The sequence below is a fragment of the Lygodium microphyllum genome, chromosome 2 (genome assembly GCF_053477565.2).
Source record: "Lygodium microphyllum isolate KBCC chromosome 2, Lygodium_microphyllum_v1.1.10, whole genome shotgun sequence".
Classification (NCBI taxonomy): Eukaryota; Viridiplantae; Streptophyta; class Polypodiopsida; order Schizaeales; family Lygodiaceae; genus Lygodium; species Lygodium microphyllum.
Window position 1 is genome coordinate 32,903,783 of NC_141136.1, and position 22,272 is coordinate 32,926,054.

A 22,272-nucleotide genomic window follows, 5' to 3' on the forward strand; every position below is an offset into this window, starting at 1 on the left:
CTGAATGATGGATGCAGGTTCTATCACCATAACACCTTGCTCATTTTTCACATGCACAATATTTTCCTGAGCACATTTCTCATGTAATTGAGCAAAGACTTGGTAAGATTAACAATTGTTATCGTACAAAGCTTAGGCTCTAGACAGAAATTTGTATTTAGCATATTCCTGTTCCTGTAAAGATTGAACTCGGCCTTTCAACCATTCAATGCATGTAAGCAAGTCATCAATGGTATCCCCCAACTGACATAAACACAACGAATGGGCCAACAAAGATTGTGCATGTAGCAATTCAGCGCGGCCTCTGTAAGGCCCTAATTCAAAGCCCCCCAGGCTACCAGGAGGAGATAGACTCCCAGTCGGTGATCTGGAACCCCCAGGTCAAAGATCGGGAGGGGGTACAAATTAGTGAGCGCCCCCACATCCAATGGGCTGGTGGATGGGAGGCCGGCCTGACTCGTACCATCAGGACATGGCGAGAGGTGTACAGGATGATGAACGAGGGGGTGTTGCAACAGGCATCAGGTTGCCAAAGAAGAGTGGAGCTAAGGAGAAGGGAGATAGACGTAGCTATACCTCAGGAGTGGATTGCCCCCTCGAGACGAGAGCCAGTAGAGCCGAGGAGGTATGGGCCGCCAGGTTTTCACCAGCAAGTATTCCCCTATAGGTGGTAGGTAGAGTGGGAGGCGCCCCACATGGGACTTTCTTCACCGTACAGGAGGGGGAGCATCTAGCCCTTGATAGAGGGTAGCAGGATGAGGGGATAGTTTTTCTTCCATGGAGGAGGATTCGGGTGGTTGGCCTTCAAGGGAAGACATGGTGGTTGGACCCTTATATCTTCTGGAAGGAGCTCAGGGAGTGGCGCCTCTGGATTTGGGAGGGCAGGCCATTTGATGAGCTGGAGTGGGATCTGGGAGAATTGCTTTGGCCAACCACTACAGTCGCCAAGAAGCCACCGAGGTTCTTGGAGTACACAACCAAGATTGGTAGACACGTACTGATGCAGGAGGACATGGATTGGGCGCCGTCGCGCAGCAGGCACTGGGCATCACAGCATCGCGGAGGCTTTCCAACGGACCTTTTGGCACCACCTATGGGATAGCTAGAGGCCAAGGAGGGTATCGTATTTCCTATGGCTGGTGGCACATGGAGGCCTGGCGGTGGGGGGGGAAGGTTGTAAATGCTGCACACAGCAATCCCTAGAGTCTCAAAAGCACTGCCTTTGGTCGTGTGAGGCGGCGCAACTCGTGTGGAGAGGAGCATGCCGCATCCTCCGCCATATAGCACACAGCCTTGGATATATCTCATGGGGAGCTTTCTGTTGACAACAGGCAGTCAGCCAGGGCCGTCACCTTCTGTATGAGGCTGAGATGCAGGACACGATATTCATTATTGAGGCAAGGTCATGCACAGTGGTCTGGAGGCTCTACCCATCCGCCAGGTACTGGAGCCCACAGCAGACCGCTCTGAGGTATGGGAGATCATTGGGAGTCTTACTAGATGGCATATATTGGAAGGCGCGGTGTCAGGAGGTTTTTGGTGGGGAGAGACTTTTAGTACAATCGACTTTAGCAGAGCTCTGGACCTCCATCATCCACTCCCTCCGCGGTCGATAGGACCAGGTGCAGGGCGAGTCTTAAGCTCAACAGGAGCTCCGATCTCATTTCATGTGCACTTGGGGCGACCACGACCTATTTTTCGTGATGCAGGCAGGCAGCCCCAGATGGCGATACACCCTCCCTCCATAGCTTCTTGCCCCCATCCCCCCTAGACCACCCTGAAAGGCTTGTATACTTGATATATCTGTGACTTTGATCAGCTCTAACTAGTCTGTTGAGTATGAGCACTTCCTTGTACTCAGGTTTTTTCTGAAGTAATATAATTAGCCACACTTTATTTGCAAAAAAAACCAAGGCTGATCAGAATGAAGGGCCGGAAAGGGTTGGCAGCTGCTTATACTGCAATACAATCAAAAACTGGCCCTATAGGTTACAATATCTATGAGGGATCTAAAAAAGCCCTGTGCAGAAAGACATCAACACATTGCGGCTCACCAGAGTGGGATGAGTAATAGAAGACAAGCCCAAACATTCCACAACCAACAATTCCATTTGAAAAGAGTTAGTAGCCAAGTAATCCTTTATCGGATGCCAGCATACCTTCTAAAGAACTAGCTTCCATGAACATACCAAATGAGTAACCAAAAAAAAGAAAGATGTCAAGAAATGGACATCGGTGTTAAGGATGTGCCACCACAAACCCTAAATGTTGGTATTACCATGCACAATTCCCTGGTCCTCCAAAAAAAGATGGACGATAAAAGACCTAGGATTGATGATGCGTGCAATTAGCATGAAAAAGTGACCAACGAAGAGCCACCATATGAGACTCAATGGGCAACTAGATAGCACAAATGCAACGGGACTGGAACATGTCAATGTTGCCTACAATAATGCTTGGAGACCCAAAAAGCAATACCTTTGGTGAGAAGGCCCAATTGGTGTGCAAAGGATCTTACAAGACTTTGCAATACATTCAGAGCTATCTGGGGTGCTTTCGACTAGCATCAGGGCCGTCACCTCACAAGCTAGAGCTAAAGGGCAGCCAAGAGCCTACACTTCAGTAGGCCTAGAGGTTGTTCCCAACCCAACAAGTACTAGAGCCCTTAGCATTTAGATCAAGGGTTTGGGAACTTGTTGAGAATCTTACACAATGGCATATCTAGAAAGCACATTTTACATATGGGGACTTATTGAGGATCTTACACAATGGCATATCTAGAAGGCACATTGTCAACTAGGTTTTAACTAGGAGGAGAGCCTTACAGATAATGCCACTCTAGCACATCCATGGTTGTCCATCATTCAGAATTTCACTCGTGTGGTGGCAGTGGAAGCAGCTCCAAGGGGACTTCCACCACTAACACAAGCTGCGGAATGATTCTCCACACTTGGGGCCACCATGACCATGTTAGCAGTCGTGTGACTTGCACAGTCATCCCTTGCTTGTGAGCCTAGATAGGGATATTAGGAGCATTGACACTCGTTCCGTCATGTGTTTTGACAGAGGAGGCAGCTCTATCAAGAGGATGCATTTCTTTTCCAGCCAGTTTTAGGTGTGTTCACACTGGCTGAGTTATTTTCCATCCCATTACTTTTTTTTCCAGTATGACTGGAGGTTGCATTTACACTTGCAAATGGTGTGAGCAGCATTTGTTGATTATTTTATTATTGATCAGGTCAGCCAGCATTTTTGGCATCAGGTTGACCAGGTCGGCCAATTTCCAGCAGTTTTTGCTATTTATTAGCCTACCTCTAGTGCTGGTCATCATTCTTTTGTAGGTCTTCAGCACACTCCAACATCCGAATTCTCCTCCATCTTCCAATGCTGCCTTCCGTCATCAACCTGATCCGGTGCCCTCACTAATACCTTGGGCTGTGTGTAGGGAGACTAATCAGCCCATAATACCTTGGGCCATGTGTAGGGGGACTAATCAGCCCACCTTTGTATTCAGCTTCCATTCAGATTCAGTGCATATTTTCTTCCATTCTGTTCTCTCTTTGCAGTCTTTCTCTTTCCTTCTCTCTCCGTGTTCGTGTTTCGTCTTTCATTGCGGACTCCCACATGGTATCGTCATGAAAGTGAGGACTCATAGGTTCTAAGAACAAAAGAGCACACTCTGCTTGCCGTTTCGAGCAGAGTGCAAAAAATGCAGATTTTCTGCCTTGTTCGGCCTTCTATGAAGTGTGCGGGACATCTACAACTTCTCTTTGGATGATTTAGCTGATTTTCCCTTTGTTTGGGCAGCCTGACATCCAAACACATCAAAATTTTTTGAGTATTTGCAAGTCCATATGAGCTATGGAGTTCCGAGTGCCACCAGTTTGATGCTTTTGATGACTCGAATGTGGAGACCATTCACTCTTCCATCGATAGTCAGTTTCATCAATTAGATCGTCGTGAAGATCAATGTCGAAAGCCTCATTCTTGCTCTAATAGATCGAGTCCCTTCTCCTCCCTTGGTTTTCTACATGTTTCTCATAAGCTCCATGTTACAAATCCTTGCACAACTGTGATGGCACCTTCTGTTCAAATGCCCATGCTTCCTTCTCTCCCAAAGAAGATCAACCTAATGGTCCAAACTACTCCCTTTGGCCCTACAAACTAGAGTGTATTCTTGATACCTTTGACTTGGGGAATTTCATTACTATCCCAACTCTCGTCCAATGGAGGATCCCCACATTGATTCTACGATGTACCAAGCAGCCCTTTGGAATTGCCTCAATCCTAGAGCGCAATCCTTTCTCTTCATGAGTCTGCAAGATTAAGTCGTTGTGCATGTGTGCAAACTTTGGACCACAGCAGAGGTATGGATGAAACTCTCTTCTCCCTATCATTAGAAGACCTTTGCCCACTATATTGCCATAGAGAAGAAACCCTAGATCCTTTCTGTTGATATTCCCCTTCTATGCAAGATCACATCAACAAGATGGAGGACATGCAAGATGAACTTGCATCCCTTGGCAGAACGATCTCATTGAAGGACATGGCGACGATTCTCCTTACTCAGTCGACATCTCCCAAGTATAATGTCTTCTATACCAACTTGGTTACCAAGATTCGAAAAATTCATCTATGGGAAGTGCTAGCTCCACTTTTCTTGGAGCATGAAGAGCGACTCAAAGATATTTGTACTAGTGGATCCAACCTTACGAAAGCTTTAACTATAGATTTATTGATAGTAGTGCTTCGAGTCATAAGACTCCTTGAGGAGATTTGTTGTAGAATCTTTGTCCATCAAAGGGTATGGTCACTGTTGGTGACATTTTATCAATATCTATTAGTGGTGTTGGCACTTTGTCGCTATTAGCTAACCATCCATCAAGCTCCATTGTAGAAGTCCTAAATGTTCCTAATTTGGGCTTCCCACTCCTTACACTTTGCCACCTAGGTTGTCTTCACCAAACAAGCTATCTTTATTGAGGATTCTTCTTCATGAGCCATTCTAGCCACAAGTTAGTAGGAGAGGGAACTATATAGGCTCCATTCCCCTTTCATTGTATAGGGTCCTATGTGGCAATTTTCCATAGCCACACAGCTTCCTAAGTATGCATCACCTGTTCCATAGGTTCCATCCCATCCCATCACCTATTATATAGGTTCCATCCCATCCCCGACCATTTCCTTTGGCAATTCCCTCGTACCCACCATCCCTTTCAGAGGGAGCCAATATGGGTGATGCAACTATGGATTCCCTAGGCCCTTATGTTTCAAGTATGGTCATGTGGCTATTGAATGCCCAACACCTTCAAGATTAATGCCAAACCATCCACCTTTGTGTACCTTTTTCCTTAAGACAAGGCCAGGATCATGAGGAACTTCTTCATTGATGGACTACGTCAATGGACTTTATTAGCATTGGCACTTCTTCTGCCACCCTTGGATCCATTCCATCTTCTTTAGCCTTCAGCACATCCAAGATCTTGAAAGGGACGTTAGAAATCATGTGTGTCCTGTATAGTCATCCCTTGCTTGTGAACCTCAATCTGAGTCAAACAAGGACATTAGGATCTCTAACACTCAATCTATCATGTGTTTTGATGGAGGAGGAAGCTTTTTTTAGGGCCATGTATTTCTTTTCCAATTGGTTTCGGGTGTATTCACACTGGCTGAGCTATTTTCCAGCCCACTGCATTTCTTTTTTCAGTATTGGAGGCTGCATTTAGACTGGCAGATGGTGTGATCAGTTTTTTTATTTTTGGCGACCAGCATTTCTTGATTATTTTATTACTGATGATTAGGTGGGCCAGCATTTTTGGCATCAGTTTGACCAAGGCAGCCAGTTTCCAGCATTTTTTGTCTATTTATTAGCCTGCTTACAGTGGACGCTGGATGGGCATCATTCTTTTGTAGATCTTCAGCACACTCCGATATTCAGGATTCTCCTCCATCTTCTAGTACTGCCTTCTGTCATCAGCCTGATCTGGTGCCCTCACTGATACCGTAGGCTGCGTGTAGGGACAGATCAGTCCACCTTTGTATTCAGCTTCCATTCAGATTCAGTGCAAATTTTCTTCTTCCATTCCCTTCTTTCTTTGCAGTCTTTCTCTTCCCTTCTCTCTTCATGCATGTTTTCTCTTCTATTACACACACTCATAAACCAATTCTTCACATTATGGGATGGCTCCAATGATGTTTCTGTCCTTGCCCTCGTATACCACCTTGAGAGGGGTTTTACATTTCTTGTAATGCTTCAGCTACACACACATGCATGTGCACGTGTGTGTGTCTGTATATACATATGTTTGTACATATGTGCATTGTATGTAATATATGTATAGTTCCCATTTTATTTTCTTCTTATCAATTTGCATCGTGCATGTGTGTGTGTGTGCGCGCGCACGCACGTATGTTTGTACATATGTGCATTGTTTGTAATATATGTATATTTTCCATTTTATTTTCTTCTTATCAATTAGCATGCTGATTGTGTTGCCGTTATTGTTGTCACTGAGTAAAGATTTCCACCTTAGCTCACATGGATCAAGAGTGCACTATTGAATACTTGACCTACCAACCCAAAGATGGAATCTTGAAATGATTGGAAAGAGTAGAGGAGAAGAGGTTAGAGTAAGAAAGGACATTGGAGGGGAAGAGCAACGGAGAAGGGCTCCAGAGTGGACCAATAACAGCAACGCCATATGCCAAGAGCTTGATTTCATTGAGGGGAATCACACACGGGAGTTCATGCTATGTCCTAGGTGCAAGATCATTGGCATCTTATGAGTCTACAAGACTAATTATTGAGCTGGTGCAACCTTGGACAAGCACAATGCTAGAAGCTAGTATTGCCAAAATAGGGGTGAGCAGTAACATCAGTACTTTCTCTTCTTTACTGCTCTGCTTCTCTAGACATACTTCAATTTACAAGACCAACTATTGGCATGATGGAACCTTGGACAAGCACAAAGCTGGAAGCTAGGCTTGTTTCCAATAGTCAGGGTGAGCAGTAATATCAGCCTTTCTCTTCTTAACTGCTCTACTTTATCAGTAGACATGACTTTATTCCTGAAGTTGCTTTTGGTTTTTGAATCCTATATACTAAAGAAAGGTTGAAACTTTGCATCTGCACCACCTTGATCAAGTCCTTTATGTACAATCTAAATGAAAACATGTGTTCTATTTGCAAAACAATATTATGGAACATCTCTGGAACAAGTCCAGTTGTAGTCTAAACACTAACTGTGACACATTTTCAGCCTTTGCATGCACTCTTATTATTAACAAGTGAACAAACATTAAAACACACCCCCTTATCAAAAGATAGCCAGTAATGAGCCTTCTCTGGACTTCTGGTTGGTTACTAGTATTCCAGAAAATGTGTGCTTTTACTTTGAAAGAAATCAGTTCATCTTTAGGCCAACTGACCTCTCCTCGAAGATTGGGGTTCTTTGGATGGGTTAGTAGGACAGCCTCAGGGTACGCAAGTGGTTGGCAATGTCCTGGTTCTCGATCCTCAGGAAAGGGCATAATTCTTTTCTTGTTATCTGCTATGGCCATATATTGAAACCTGTCGCCAAGACATCCTAAAGAAATTTTAATGCTTGACAAAGCCCTCTCTTATTTCTGTGAGTTTGAGCTGAAATTTTAAAGCATGAGCTGTGAAATTTTAGTGCTTGTCAAAGTCCTCTCTTATTTCTGTGAGTTTGAGTTGAAATTCTAAGACATGATTTGTTTTCAGTGTCAATTGGAGCTCTTTAGTCCTGATACCAATGCCATCAAACCTCTAATCTAGTCCAATTGTGTACATGCATAGCAATCACATGTAGAACAAAGCTATTGCATTACAACAATTGGAAGTTCACTAATTGTTGCAAAATACATAATCTTTTTTGGATTTCTCAACAAAAAAGTATAGATGATCCAATTTGATATCAATGAAACTTGATCCCTGTTAAATTAATCCATTACTCTGTCCAAAAACTGAAAGATGAAAATGCAGTTCAACTAAAAATGATATTCTTTTCTAGCAAGGCTCAATGTCATATTTTTCTAAGCCATGCCTTTGCCCTAGGAAGCCCCTCATCTAGATTCACCTTAGCAAGGCATGGGACCTCTATTATGATGGAAGACCAGGGACCCCTCAGCTTGATCAGCCTTAACAAGGCATGGGACCTCTTCTATGACTCCACCCCTTCCTCACCCTTTCTTTTTCCTTTAGTGGTCCACCCATGACCTCCCTCAAACAACCAGTTGATCCAGCAAAGGTGGTTAGTTACTCCGGTAAAGGTGTGTTGGGTTTGACTCGTGTCTATGCTCACAAAGGAGTGTTGGTGATCCATAGTAGGACGCAGGGGCACTTTTTACTCTCCTTATGAGAGGTATTTTCCGCTAGTTACATTATCTTCTATTTTATGTGCTTATGTTACATATTTGGTCACTTATCGTGTTTTACACCTTTCGGGTGTGAACGCACATCAACAACCCTAAGGTTTAAGGGTTGTACTTTGTACTTTCATTACACTTGTGATAATTGCATGGGAAGTCATGCTGTGTCTTCACTCCACTCTCTACTCTCAACTATGTGCTCTCAGCTGAGAGCTTCCATCTCCATCCCTCACATTTGGTATCAGAGCTACAGGCTTGCATAGTCCATCTTAGCCTATCAAAGATCTCGATCAACTCAGCTTCAACTCCTCCCCGCCAGTTAGCTACTGGCCATTCAGGCCTGCAGTACCACCAGCCGTTGCTGCATCCGCCACCAGCGTTGCCTCCAGTCCTACGCCACCAGCCGCCTGGTCCAACTGTGCTTCAGCACCACCAGTCTTCAATGACACTCCCTCCTAGTCCACCACTACTGCCAGCTACTAGCACCACCCAACAACCGCTAGCACTGCCTGTAGCAACTCCTGCATGCTACAGCTCCATCAGCCCCTGGTCTATCAGCCGCCAACGCAGCAAACACCTGTGCCAGCTCCACTTGCAAGCCTGCCACCTGTAGCACCACCCTGCCAACACAGCACCACTGCTGGTCCGTCAGCCACCAACGCAGCAAACACCTGCACCAACTCCGTGTGCAGGCCCACCACCTGCAGCACCACCTTGCCATCGTCACCTGCCAGTTTCCAATGCCACCAGCGGCGCCACCTCTAATCTGTCCAGCACTGCCTCCTCTGCCAGCACCTCTTCCAGCTCCTCCAGCTGTATAACAGCTCCATTTATTTAAAAATCTGAATTACAACAAAGGGCTTTTTCCCGAGGAATACATTTCTGCTCCTCATGTCTGGGACAGACTCACTGCAGGAATTTCTTGGGAATTGGGTCAGAAAATTTGGGGCTTTTGGGTGTTGAGCAAACTTTGGCACATATACTACAGGTTCAGTCTGAAATAGACTGAAATTGTGCATTTTGGACAGCAAAATTTTGGGGCTTTGGGGCTTTTGCATTGGTTGAATTGCTGAGCACTGTCTCTGCATTGGACAGTGTGTACATTGGACAGTTTTGATCAAGTGTGACACAAATTTGTTAATTGCAGCATAGTGCATGCCATAATTTCTGGAAATTTCTAGATTTCCAGGTTGTTCCAGCTTTGGCTCTTGTTTTTGTGCTCTTTGAAACAATGACATTTACCATGGCCAATCAAGGACAAAATGATGTATTCACATATGTATCCAAGGAGGATAGATTGGATGGCAATAATTATTCTCTACGGTCTTTCATGATGAAGAATGTGCTGATTGCAAAAAATATTTGGGATTATGTTAGTGGTGAAGAAGTCCGTCCTGGAGTTGTGGCTCGTGTAACACTCCTCCAAGAGAACATGATCAAAGACTCGAAAGGCCCGCTCTCCAGCTCATCCACTTCCCCAAAGGTCAATAGCATAAAAGGCTTGGGACACATGGGATACTCAAGCATTGTCACTAATTGCATTTGCACTTCAAGGATCTATAATCCCGCATATACGGTGTGCAGCTTCTTCATGAGAAGCATGGTTCACACTTGAGTAGATGTTTGCTGGAAATATGAGACATGCATCTCTTTCTTGAAAAAAGAGCTTGAGAATGTGAAGATAGATAAAGGCGATGCCATACAAGGATCATCTTAACAAAATTCAAGACTTGTCTGAGCAGTTAATGAATGTAGATGAGTATTATTCTGATGTACGGATGATCTCTACTACTTTGAATTCTTTGCCGCCCTCTTATTTGGCCTTTCACATGGCCTTAAATCTCACCATGAGAATTTCCCTGCAGCCACTTACCTTTCTTTAGTTGGTTAGTTTGCTCCTAGAAGAAGAGCAAACAAGAAAGAACACTAGAGTGGATATTATAGCCTCTGAGAACAGGCTTTTATGGCGCGACAGAAGAGCAACGGCAAACAGTCTAGAATGCTTTGCAAAGTACTAGAAGTTCAGGCACTTCACAAAGCAACAAGAAACACAAGGACATGCAAGACAAGAAGGGCAAGTGCCATTATTGTAAGAAGTCATGTCACTACATCACGAAATGTAAGCACATTGCCAAGGAGGAGTCAAGAATGTCTATTTTTGATACACCTTGTACTGCTACAGAGTCCGCATCTTTTGTTGTAGACTGTGACCGCTATTTCTATACTTATAGTTATGACTCTTCTTGGGCTGATAGAGCGTTTAGCTCTACTGAGGATGCTAGCACTTAGTTCTTCGACAATGGTACTTCTAAGCACATTACATCCCGTAGAGATTTGTTTCCCTCTATTATTGCAATTCCTCTTTGGCAATTTTGTACAATGTGCCAACAATGCATCTTATCCTATTAGAGGTGTTGGGGAGATTGTCTCGAAAGCTAAAGATGACTTCCAATATCTTTTTGAGTCATAGAAATGTAAAGGGTGTACTAGTATGCTAAGGTTTCACTCTATAGTTGTAGTTCTTCTTGCTTCAACAAGTGCTAGCTTGGCCGTGGTTGTATCACAATCACATATTTTCTATTCATCTCTAGCTTTCATTTCTTTTGAGTCTTTGATTACCTTGTTCACATTGTTTCATTTGATTGGTCACTCTCCATTTCACTTGAGTTTGGGTACATTGCCACTCTCATCACCGCTCTAGTTGCACTATTCACTTGTTTTCTTATATATTGCCCCCATACTTTCACACACTTTCATGCACCTAAGCTGTCCACTACTCAACCTTTGGCTTGATTTGGCATTGCTCAAGAAATACAAAAGGGAGTGCAATGCTCAACATGGATCAAGCATATTACAGCCATCTCCATCCTCAAAACACAAATAGACAATAATGTTGGTTCTTGTTCACTATGTGATTGAAAAAAGAACACCAAAATCCACATTTCACATAATCTAAATTGTTACTATCACCACCACCGTAATGTACCCATAACCCAAGTGAATGGTGTGCATCTGGAGTTCTACGTGGTCAAGAAATTGTTGTGTGCATTCAAACAACATCATGTTTTTACATTCTTCCCTATGGGTTTTGAAGGTAGGTGTGGTGTTTAACACAAGATCTAATAGAAGACCCCAACTAATCTTAAAGAATGATGCAGTAAACCAGTACAAATGGATATAAAAAGGCTACTATGAAGCATCAGCTTTCTAATGGTTTTACAAGGTGAATGTCTGTGGTGGGCTCCAGTTAGAAAGGAATGTATAGATACACATGCGTTGAAGTCACCCATAACAAAGCCAGGATGAGCCATGTCCAGGCAGTGCAAATCACCCCGGAGTTGACGACGTTCTCAAGCAGTAGAAGGAGCATACACCCCTAGTAGCCACAAAACCTCACCCTCATGTAGGATTTCCAGAATCATAAATCTACCACGAGGGTCCATCTCATGAGACTATTTTAGATGCGGTTCTTTCTGCTTGCAGATATGTTTGCAACTTAGTTGTTAACCAAGTTAAGCCAGAATGGGTTGATTTGATGGAGGCTGATATTTCGAAGGAGGAAGTGGAAGAGGTGCTGTCTCATTTGCCTCGAAGGAAAAGCGCTAGCTGGGATGGGCTTCCTAATGAACTTTTCTTGGCCCATGTGGAGCAATTTAAGGGCCCATTATCACGTCTGTGTCAGCAAGTGTGGAATTCTGGTGAGATGCCTTCAGACTTGAAGCTTACTATCATTCGGTTATTGCCCAAGGTCCCCTCTCCTTCCTCCTTGAGGCAATGGAGACCCATCTCTATTATGGGTACTTTATATAAAATCTTTTCTAAAATTATTGCCAACGCATTGCAGAAAGTATTTACGCAGTTGATTCATCCATGCTAATACAGTTTCATTAAGGACCGGAATATAATGCACAATATTTTGAATGTTCAACTGGGAATCGACTATGCTAAAGCTTCAGCCCAGCAGGTGGTTATACTTCAACTTGATATTGAAAAGGCATTTGATCATGTTAGCTGGTCTTTTTTGCAACAGCTAATGACCACCATGGGATTTGGGCCTTGTATAATCTCTCTTGTGGATACTATTAGTCAAGGTGCTATTGCCTCTATCGCACTTAATGGTGGGATCACGGATGAAATTGCCTTGTCCCAGTCTCTTCAACAAGGATGCCCTCTCAGCCCTTTACTATTTGCTTTAGTCACTCACCCCATGCTTTCATTGTTGGACAAGCTGGTTGATCAAGGGGAGATAGTTGATCTGACTCTTCCTAGTGGGGCCCAACTTTTGGGGCAATCTTTGGCAGATAATTCCTTCATGTTTCTTAAGGCTGATCACTCGAATGTCAATCGAGAAATGATTGCATGGAATATTTTTGCTCTCGCATCAAGACTTCATATTAACACTCAGAAATCTACACTGCTTTCTTGCACGGAGAATAATTTGCAGGCCTTGGGCTGGCATGGAATTGTGATCTCTAGGGGAAACATAACCAGACATTTGGGCTATCCTATTGGTGTGGATGTAGCTCCTCGTACATTGCTGGATTGGATGTCATCCCGTATTCATGATCAGTTCATGTACTGGAAGCCTCAAGGTTGGCCTCTTCATGTGCGACTTAAGGTTGCTCAATGCATCATGATCAGCATGATCTTGTATTTCCTGCCTCTTCTTCCTTGGACCAAGAAGTTCATGTTGTGGAAAAAGAAAGGGAATTGCTTAGGCCAGGTGTGGATTTCATGGCAGCATATTACTACTCCTAAAAGGATGGGAGGAGCAGCTTTGTTGGATGCTAACTTGCATATGGCAGCCTTGAGACTAGCACTTTCGATACCTTGACCAGGCATTATGTATAGAGAGTCATCCCTGGTCAAACATTGCAAAATTTTTCATAGAAAAGACTGGAATCTCTCATGGCAACACAGTTATTCATGCTTCCTGGTTACATGCGCTTAATTCCACAAGACCTATAAAGGTCTCTCAATCTTTTCTCCTTTCTCATTTGATTGCCTCTTGGCAATGCCTCTTGGCAAGCGATGTTACGTCTTGCAGTTTGGCGCCCTCCTAATTCTCATAAGGAGGAGAATTCGTTGCTAGGAGAAGTACTAGCTACTTCCAAGTTGTTGGATTGGCCTCATAAAGATTTGCACAAAGATAAGTTTAATCGGATGGCTCATTTGGGGTTGCAAACAGTCCTTGATGGGGTCATTCTTGGACAGGCTCATCTTTATTCTTTTCGGCGTGTCCGTCAGCACTTCCGAGTACCTCGCAATTATAATGACATTTGGTCGTCTATACAGGACAGGCTTTTGAGGTTCTCCCTTTTGCCAATATTACAACACTTTTCACCATGGTGTGATTGGAAGTTTGTGATTCTTTATGATTTTGAGAAAAGGTCAGCTAACCAGATTTATCATCGAATGGTGGAGGTCAAAAAATAGGTCACGGAAAAGGCTAACAATATATGGCATACTTAGGATAGTAAAAAGAAGTGGCAGGAAAGATTCATCCAGTTTAGGAAGTCTAAGGTTCTGTATCAGGGTAAAGTGTTCATATGGAGGCTACTAATTAGGGATCTTCGAACTAGTGATGTGCTACGAGCCCGCAAGATCTCTGCCGGTCATTGTGTGTTCTGTACTACATGCGATGAAACAGTGCTTCATCTTTTTGTCTTGTGCCCTGTTGCTAGATAAATTTGGAGTTTTGTTTCTTGTGTGTGGTCCGCGGCAACTCAGCGCCGGATATCAGTTCGCTCATGGATTAAGGGAAACACGATTTCCTCGTCTTCTTTGCATTCAGATTATTCCTGCCTTTTCCATTTCCTTAGATGGACAGCCCTGTGGCATATTTGGCGTACTCGGAATGCCTTCATTTTTGATTCAGTATTGGGCATCCATGGTCATGTGGCCCGTGTTCGTGGTTTAGTATTATGGAAGATCTCCTTTATGGTCTCAGCTGATCTGGTTCTTCCTGACATTGCTGCTCCTTGGCTAGATATTGTTCGCTCTACTCCAGCTGTCCTTTCTGAGTGACATTCCAGAGTTAGAGTTGTGATAGACTTTTAGTTGTATCCGTGTGTTCTTTTCTATGCTGACCTGATGGTCTGATGTAAAAATGTGAGACTTGTATCCTTTCTGTTTTGGTTGGCCTGAAGGCTGGATGTAAACATTCCAATATTGATATACACTCATTCACGAAAAAAAGAAAAAGGAATGTATAGAGCAAAAGAAGAGATTCTTAACTCATAACTCTTAACTCTTCAAAATACTTGCATTCATGATCAGAAAACCCACCTGTCCTTACGCAGCTTAAAAGCAATGCGAGTTTGGTTTAGATTAAAATCTGCCCATCCATTTTCGTGTTCATATATAGCATAGCTGTAGAAGCCATAACAGCCACGAAGAAGAACAAACCTAGACACACCAAAAACAGAAAAAGGTTGGAAATCTTAGGAGAAAAAAAACCTGCATTACCTTCATTATACCTACTTGCTTTCGTAATGTATCATAAACTACAACATGCTTACTTTCTTGTTATTAGATCTGGACTAAAGACTGAGAACACGAAGTTACTACACAGCTTTCTTTGCACAGCAATCTGCTTCACATGCATGTTTATGTGCTCAGTGATGTATTTCACAACCTACACTTCTAGAACAAGGAAACACACACACACCTGCCTTTCTTCCTCTCTCTATGCCCCACCCTTCTCTTCCTTCTCATACCTTATCTTTTAGCCTTTGCAAGCACTACTATTAGAAGCTACCCGCCATGCGTAATGTACCGTGTATGCCATTTCCTACCCCTACCCTATTTTTCCTGCCCATTGTTTCATTTGTAAATGTTCATCTCTTCCTCAATCTTTGTGAGTAGAGTCGGTATTCTTTTTCCATTGTGTTATAGCACAAGTCCATGAATTGTGAAGATTTAAGACAAAAAACCAAAGAAAAGAAGACATAGTGGAGATAGCAGCAAGAGCAGACCCATTTGTCATCATTTATTGCAAAGAAGAAGCTGAGCAAGATCATGGCAAGGCAAGAGGAGGCTATGACCTCGGCCGCGGATTGACAGATTCTATGTGGATGATTGGGCCTATCACACACCGGTACAGCTGGTTTTTTTAGAGGGAGTCAAGGGAACTATTACCGATGACAAGGAGTCATGAGACTTAGGAGAGCAAATGGGTCTTTAGCCTAGGGGCTTTGAGGGATAGGACAAGTGGTCACAGAGTACTATATCACCATGCTGGGCTCCTCAATGAGACCTCCAAAAAGACAGATTGTGCAGCAGAGTACCTAGAGAGTGATCACTAAGTGTATGTGTAGAAATTTAATGGACTTCTTTTTAGAGGAGGAGCTTGGTGATGCTTTACTAGCCTTGTCCTCCAACAAGTCCCCAAGGGATCATGGATTGGACAAGGCTTTCTCTTTGAGCTGATGGGACCTAGTCAGCACAGCCCAAAGACATCACAGCGATCAAATCTAGAGGCTAGTTTCACTTTCCAGAACACAAGAGCCTAGCAACAAGCACTCAGCTTGGTTATGATAGAGATTCACTCACCTACATTGAATGCAAGGAGCTAGAGGAGACACTTATCAATATTCACAACAAACATTTCTCCCTTCAACTTTGACAGTTTGCAAGTTTTTTCTTAGATTTTGCAGGTTTTTTATTCATGTTATAAGTAAAATGACCCTAGATTTTACAATTTAAAAACTTTCTTTCCAAAATTCCAACGTTCTCTTTTCAAACTTAAAAAATCACTTGATACTAAACCTCAGTTTTGTGTGAATACTGACACAGAGACATTGTATATGGGATTGCCCTAGGGCTCAAGAGGTATGGAGGAGAGTCCTAAGGATGGTCTTTCACAAGAAATAGAGTTTATGAGAATTCATAGGGGATTCATGCCTATCTGATTTTGGTTCAGCTCTTAAGCAGGATTGCCATGCTGGATTTTTTATGGTCAGTCTAGACTCAAGGGCACTACCACAAATGGGAGATCATAGCCAGCATCATTGCTTGGTATATTTGGACCATCATATGTAGCCATGTTGTACATCTATTGTACATATCCACTGCAAATACTTTCTTCAAGCTTTGGACAAAGATTGTCCATAATCTCTATGGGATATGGGAGAGGACACATGGCGGTTCAAAGGCTATGAGGGGGAGAGATATTTTTGTTAGGACCAAGCATATCGGTACTTTCATTTACTGTGAGCCAAGCATGGTTTGACATATAGACCTCTTGATTGGTTATTTGCTCCCACCGTAGACCTCTGATTGATTATTTAATCACCTCATAATAGACTTTCTCTTTGTTGCATAGTTTTCGCTTTGGAAGTCCTTTACAAGGTGATTGGTTATTTGCTCACACCATAGACCTATTGATTGATTATTTAATCACCTCATAATAGACTTTCCCTTTGTTGCATACTTTTCGCTTTGGAAGTCCCTTACAGGGCTGTTTTTGTACTTTTCCTTGGGATACTTTGTCCCAAGAGGATATATTAATAAAATCACTATTTTCTCTGGGAGAGAAAATGTATACATATACGTAAAGACAAACATAAATTTCCGGTTCCCATTTCACCGTTTTGAATCGAGGTCAAAATGCAACTCTAAAACTTGTTTCCATAGTGAAGCCAATGGTGTAGAATGTCGTCTTGAAAAAAATAGGATGAAGCTGATGTTCATGGAGAAGATAGACAAGGCTATGAGAGTGATGGAAATGGCAAGTAAGAGGAAACAAAAGAGGCCGGAGGTAGGACAAGGGTGACAATCATGGCAAGGAGAGAGAGGATGGATGGTGGCAGGAAGAGTAGGAGAAGAAAGCATGCATAGAAATTTATGGGAACCAAATTGACTCTTTCTTTGTCCTATGTGAAGACATGACTGCATACCTCGGATGACAGTGCATTGTAACCACATTACAAAGGTTCAGAAGGAATAATTTGAACATCAATTAGCTAACACTTTAAGCCGAGGGAGATGACTACCTTTTGTCTATGTTTAGAGGCACCATACTTTTATTTGGGTTATACATCCTTCTGAATGAAATTTCAACTTTATCCGTGCTTTGATCCACAACTTCATACTCAGTGCCCTCAATACTGCAAATATGTAAAACCCCAGGTAAACACATATCAATTTCCAAATTTGTTTAAAGAACACAATCTGCATGTTAATGCTTGTAGATAGCAACATGTAAACATGCTCTGACAACTCAAACAATAATATGTACACAAAAGCAGATCTTCAAAGTAGAAAATCAAATATGTAAGTTGAAAAGGTTTTTAAGAACATTACTTACACATCATATCTATCACTTCCCTCCGGTGTGCTCCAATCAAGATCCCAATACCTGATTATGGCAAACTTACATGATTAGAAAAGTGCAAGAACTGTGTAAGCCCTACTGTTGCAACAGACAAAACATAGTGTTGCAGTTAGTGGTGCTGCTGACCCTCGGTTTGTCTCCTTATTCAAAACCTCAAGAAGGTTGTCAAGGCCTCCAAACTGAACGCCAGTCACAATCCCCCCTGGCTTGGAAAAAGTAACTTGCACTATGCCATTTTCCAAAATCAGCTGTGAAAGCAATTTATTGAAAAATAACTTTAGCTGAAACAAGCCAATTCTCAATGCACATGTTTTCTTATATAATATACCAGTGGCAGGTCAACTTTCAGGTTCCAAACCACTTTACTTGTTTGATGTCAACGTGAGTTTGACTATTTACATTATTTGTAAGTTTTGAAATGTGTTTTTTCCATACATGTACTAAGGTAATTCACTTACTCCTTTAGAGAATGGATAAATGTTATATGGGCTGCAAGAAGGCACAATGAAAGCCAAAAATCATTGCACAGATTATTGGCCACCTACTAAAGAGCCTATCTCTATCACCAATGAGTAGTTGCTTGGTTAATGCAATCAGGCCTTCAGCTCTTCTATGAAGGAACGAACAAGAGACAGTGTTGCACACTCCATTTGATGCCACAAGTAAAGATAAGTTTGAGAACTTTATATGTACAATAAAGATGTTGTTACTATCCTAAGTAATTTTGCATGACATTTAACTGTGCACTATCTCTATGGATAAACCCGAAACGTAATGTAGCAAGGTATCACCCTAATTTGTAACAATACAGGTTAATGAGATGGAAGGTATGCATTATTGTGTGGCGTAACAGTGAAGTATCAAGAGTCAGGGTTTGATCAAGGAGGAGAGTTTTCAATACATATGTAATTTAGAACTAGACAGAGGATCTCGAGACAATTCATCTGACTATAGACATGACTGTGCACAAAACACTGATGTGGCAGCATATAGGTCAGATTATCTGACATGGAAATTAACTTTGTAATTTACATGATTAATTTCAACATTTCTCTTCAAAATTGACAATTACATTTGAAAGTTACTTTAAAGTAATGTTTAGCTTTTATTATTGTGCTTTCAGCTTTTATGCATGAAAAACTGAGAATTATTTTGAGCAATGCTAGATCTATAAAACCAAAGCAGACACGGCTGTTCAAAGACACAGACATGGCTGTCTTGAATCCTCACAGTGAAGCTGTACTGGCAGCAATCAAGGCAGAGCAAACAGCAAGAATATAGTTTTGACCACAGTCATGGCTGAACGTGACTGTGCAGAGAATTTGTGACTGTTTGACTTAGGGTGGAGTTGTCCTGCCAACCATGAAGACTGATTTTCACAGTTTGAGAGCAGATAGGCTGCATGTGAACTGATGTAAGTCATATGGTATCAAATTTGGGCTGCACACTTACCAGCTGTCCGATACAAGGTGTTGTCTAGTTTAGAGATCAAGGTTTGCCCACGCAAGTAGTGGCTATATGCTGCTGGATTTGAAGGATTTTAAGTTCTGTCTTTTATAATAGATGCTCATGGAACAAAGTTAAAAGAAGTACCGAAGGGACAAAGAACTTTGGGCCAATCTGTCTTGGTGTGGGGTGAAATTGTGCAACTGTGCAAGAGTACTCTAACTCCATTTCTCCAGTGTTCATTGTTTCTTTTAAAGGCATTTCTTTTAAAAGACTGAATTCATTCTACATGTTAAACTTCTACTGCCCTTTATATTTTGAAGGCTGGTTTCATTGATTCTATTGCCAAGATCTCCATCCACTTTCTCAAAGAGGTGGACCCAAGTTGCTTGGGTGTAGACCAGGCAACTTTAGCATATCAATGAGTGAAGAGAAGGCGGAGTATCTTGACTCTCCACAAGTGTCATCCACGAATAAATTCGAGGAACAACCACTTGCTTCTGAGAAAAACAAGAGGATGTGGTCCAACCTATGGCAGGCACTATTGGAGATGATGATGATGTTGCTTTTGAGGCTCGTGTGCATGGAGTTTTGGATATGCTTCTGGACCTGTTCAAAGATGAAATTTTCCTCGCTAGCTTCAATGCATCAAGTAAACATAGGAAGAAGAAGAAGACTTTGAGTGCAAATCCAAATGGGGCTTATGTTCATCCAGCACCATTGGATCCAGCTTTTGCTCATCTAGGGTCACAATATCCTTTTCCAAAGCCAATTCAAGATCCATAGCATCCACATTATTTTGGTGAAGGTTTGGCTTTTCACGCCATGGTTGGAGGCTGGTCTCAAGGAGATGCTCATCAAGGAAGCATGAGCTTGCAAGGCAACATTGGCACTGGAGAGTGATTCGGATGCAAGAAGGTATGTAGGTAGGCATGTATGGAGGCATGCATGCCGGAGGACATATAGGGATGTATGGGAATCCAGAACTAGATTTTTGGTGAGATGCACAGAATACTGGAGCATCCATCTGGAAATTTCTTGAGGCTTGTTCCTTATGATAATTTATCACCTAAGGCAAAGCTTAAGGACCATAAAGAAGGTGGAAAAGTAATGAAGTTTGAAATTTTTAGAAGTCCAAAAGACAAGTTGAAGGCACTCTCATTTTTGCAGCATTTTGATGCAGCATTCTCTAGTGGCAATTTTACAGTCTTCCAAAGTTTGTAAGGGAGCATCCGTTCTGAAAGATAAATACCTTGCAGTGGTGGTCTACTTTACAACATCAAGGTATAGCTCCAAATACTTAAGGAAAGTTCAAGCAAGCTTTCTCTTTTGTGTGGCTCACCACTTCTTTTGCATAGGTTAGCTGCTAAGGATTGTGCCAATTTGGGAACACAGTAAGAAGTTTCCGGATGCTTTACTTCCAATTACTTCTTATAGGCCTGCATCCTTATTAGAACAATTTGAGAAATACTATTTTGGATTGCCCAAGTAGCACAAAAGATCTATTCTTCCAGGTACACAGTGAACAGTATAGTTCAGTTGATTGACAATGCTCGAGCGACAGGTCACAGGATCAAAGATAGCAAAGCTCAGAAAAACAGTGAAGATGGAGAGTGCACGTTGTGTATATCCCACGAATGGAGAGGAGCATATGGATCAATGTGAAAAAAGATAATATGAGTCTTCAGAGCTGCTGAAAAGTGCTTTATTTGTGAAGACAGCACATTGAAAAGAACTATCCTAAGAAGAAGACCATTCAAAGATTCAGGAGCACAGGATGACCATAAAGAGAATAAGACACAGCCCAGTACAAGGTTGGTGCCTGATCTCATTGGTATGCAATTTTATATAGGGCATGGGGCAAAATGAGAGATCAAACTGCTTTGACTCTTCGTTGACCCTAGTGCTAGGGTAAACTTTCTCTCTCCTGATTTGACTGCCAAGCTGGGGATTCGCATCCAAAGGAGATGGGGCCATTGCATGATGCTAGTATGGCTTGTCTAGGGCATGGTGAGCCTGTGACTCCAATTAGTGGGAAGCTCTGGCTTCATGTTTGATTCAAAGTTCTTTATTATGTCTTTGGATGATTGAGATGTTCTGATTATGCTGCAATTCTACAAGGTACATGGCATATTGGATGCTTTTGACGAGAAACTGACTCTGAATCATAAAGGAAAACAGCATGGTTTGGATGTAAAACTCTAAACAGAGTCAATCATAGTTGCATCAGCTTCTACCATTGCTTCAGATTTTTTTTAAAAGAAAGAAAGTCATACTTTTGCGTCCTTGGTTTTTGTTGGGATTAAAAAGATGGTCTAGTTGAGTCTTATCTTTCCAAGTAAGGTAAAGAGGTAATGGGTTTTCTTATTAAGTATGCAAATTGTTTCTCAGAGTCATTGCCTAGAGAACTTTTACCTAAGAGGCCAGATGACCATACCATGGATCTTGTATCAGTTGTTCGTCTAAGAGGCCGGATGACCATACCATGGATCTCAACAAGTAGAGATCATGAGCTAGGTGAATGTGAAACCAGCCTTCCTTCTTGGATAGGGTGGTAATAACCTAATGTAACAATAATTATAGCAAGTAAATAAGTCACATAAACTGAAATGCGCACTTTACCACTTTAATCTTGGACAATGGATAGCCTGTTAGCAAGTAAGTAAGTCACATAAACTGAAATGTGCACTTTACCACTTTAATCTTAGACAATGGATAGCCTGTTGGCCCAAAAACTAGTGCCCCTTGCAGTATTTTTTTTATTTTCAATTGCAAATGAATGGAATATAACTGAGATTCACTAATCTTCTCTACAAATCCAAGTGCTTCTTGCTATCATGAATGACCAACAAGCCTTCCAAGCAATTTTCCCCTTGCTTTGCTTAGGGATTGGCCTTCACTTTGCTCCTTCAAAGACAAATTCTACCCCAAACTTTGTGTTGGTTGGCTGGCCTCTTGAAATTCTCTAAAATCCCCATGTTTCAACTATTGAATTTCAAGTAATAGGCCCTAATTTTTGCCACTGGGATCACTATTCAGTGTACTACTCATTGTGAGTTGGTATGTAGATGTGTATGCTTTCCATCTAGGCTCTGAAACTA

General features: G+C 42.2%; 1 protein-coding gene across 2 annotated transcripts in view; it reads right to left on the reverse strand.

Annotated features, from left to right (window-relative positions):
- Window positions 1-22,272, reverse strand: part of LOC148039583 (uncharacterized) — a 118,965-nt gene that overhangs the window by 92,081 nt on the left and 4,612 nt on the right. For both annotated transcript variants that reach the window (XM_087692017.1, XM_087692019.1), the window contains exons 4-8: window positions 17,852-17,973; window positions 17,699-17,749; window positions 17,385-17,498; window positions 14,677-14,796; window positions 7,429-7,570 (exon numbers count right to left, since the gene is read on the reverse strand). In XM_087692017.1, the coding sequence (XP_087548143.1) occupies window positions 7,429-7,570; window positions 14,677-14,796; window positions 17,385-17,498; window positions 17,699-17,749; window positions 17,852-17,973 (549 nt within the window). The remainder of the gene's footprint in view (window positions 1-7,428; window positions 7,571-14,676; window positions 14,797-17,384; window positions 17,499-17,698; window positions 17,750-17,851; window positions 17,974-22,272) is intronic.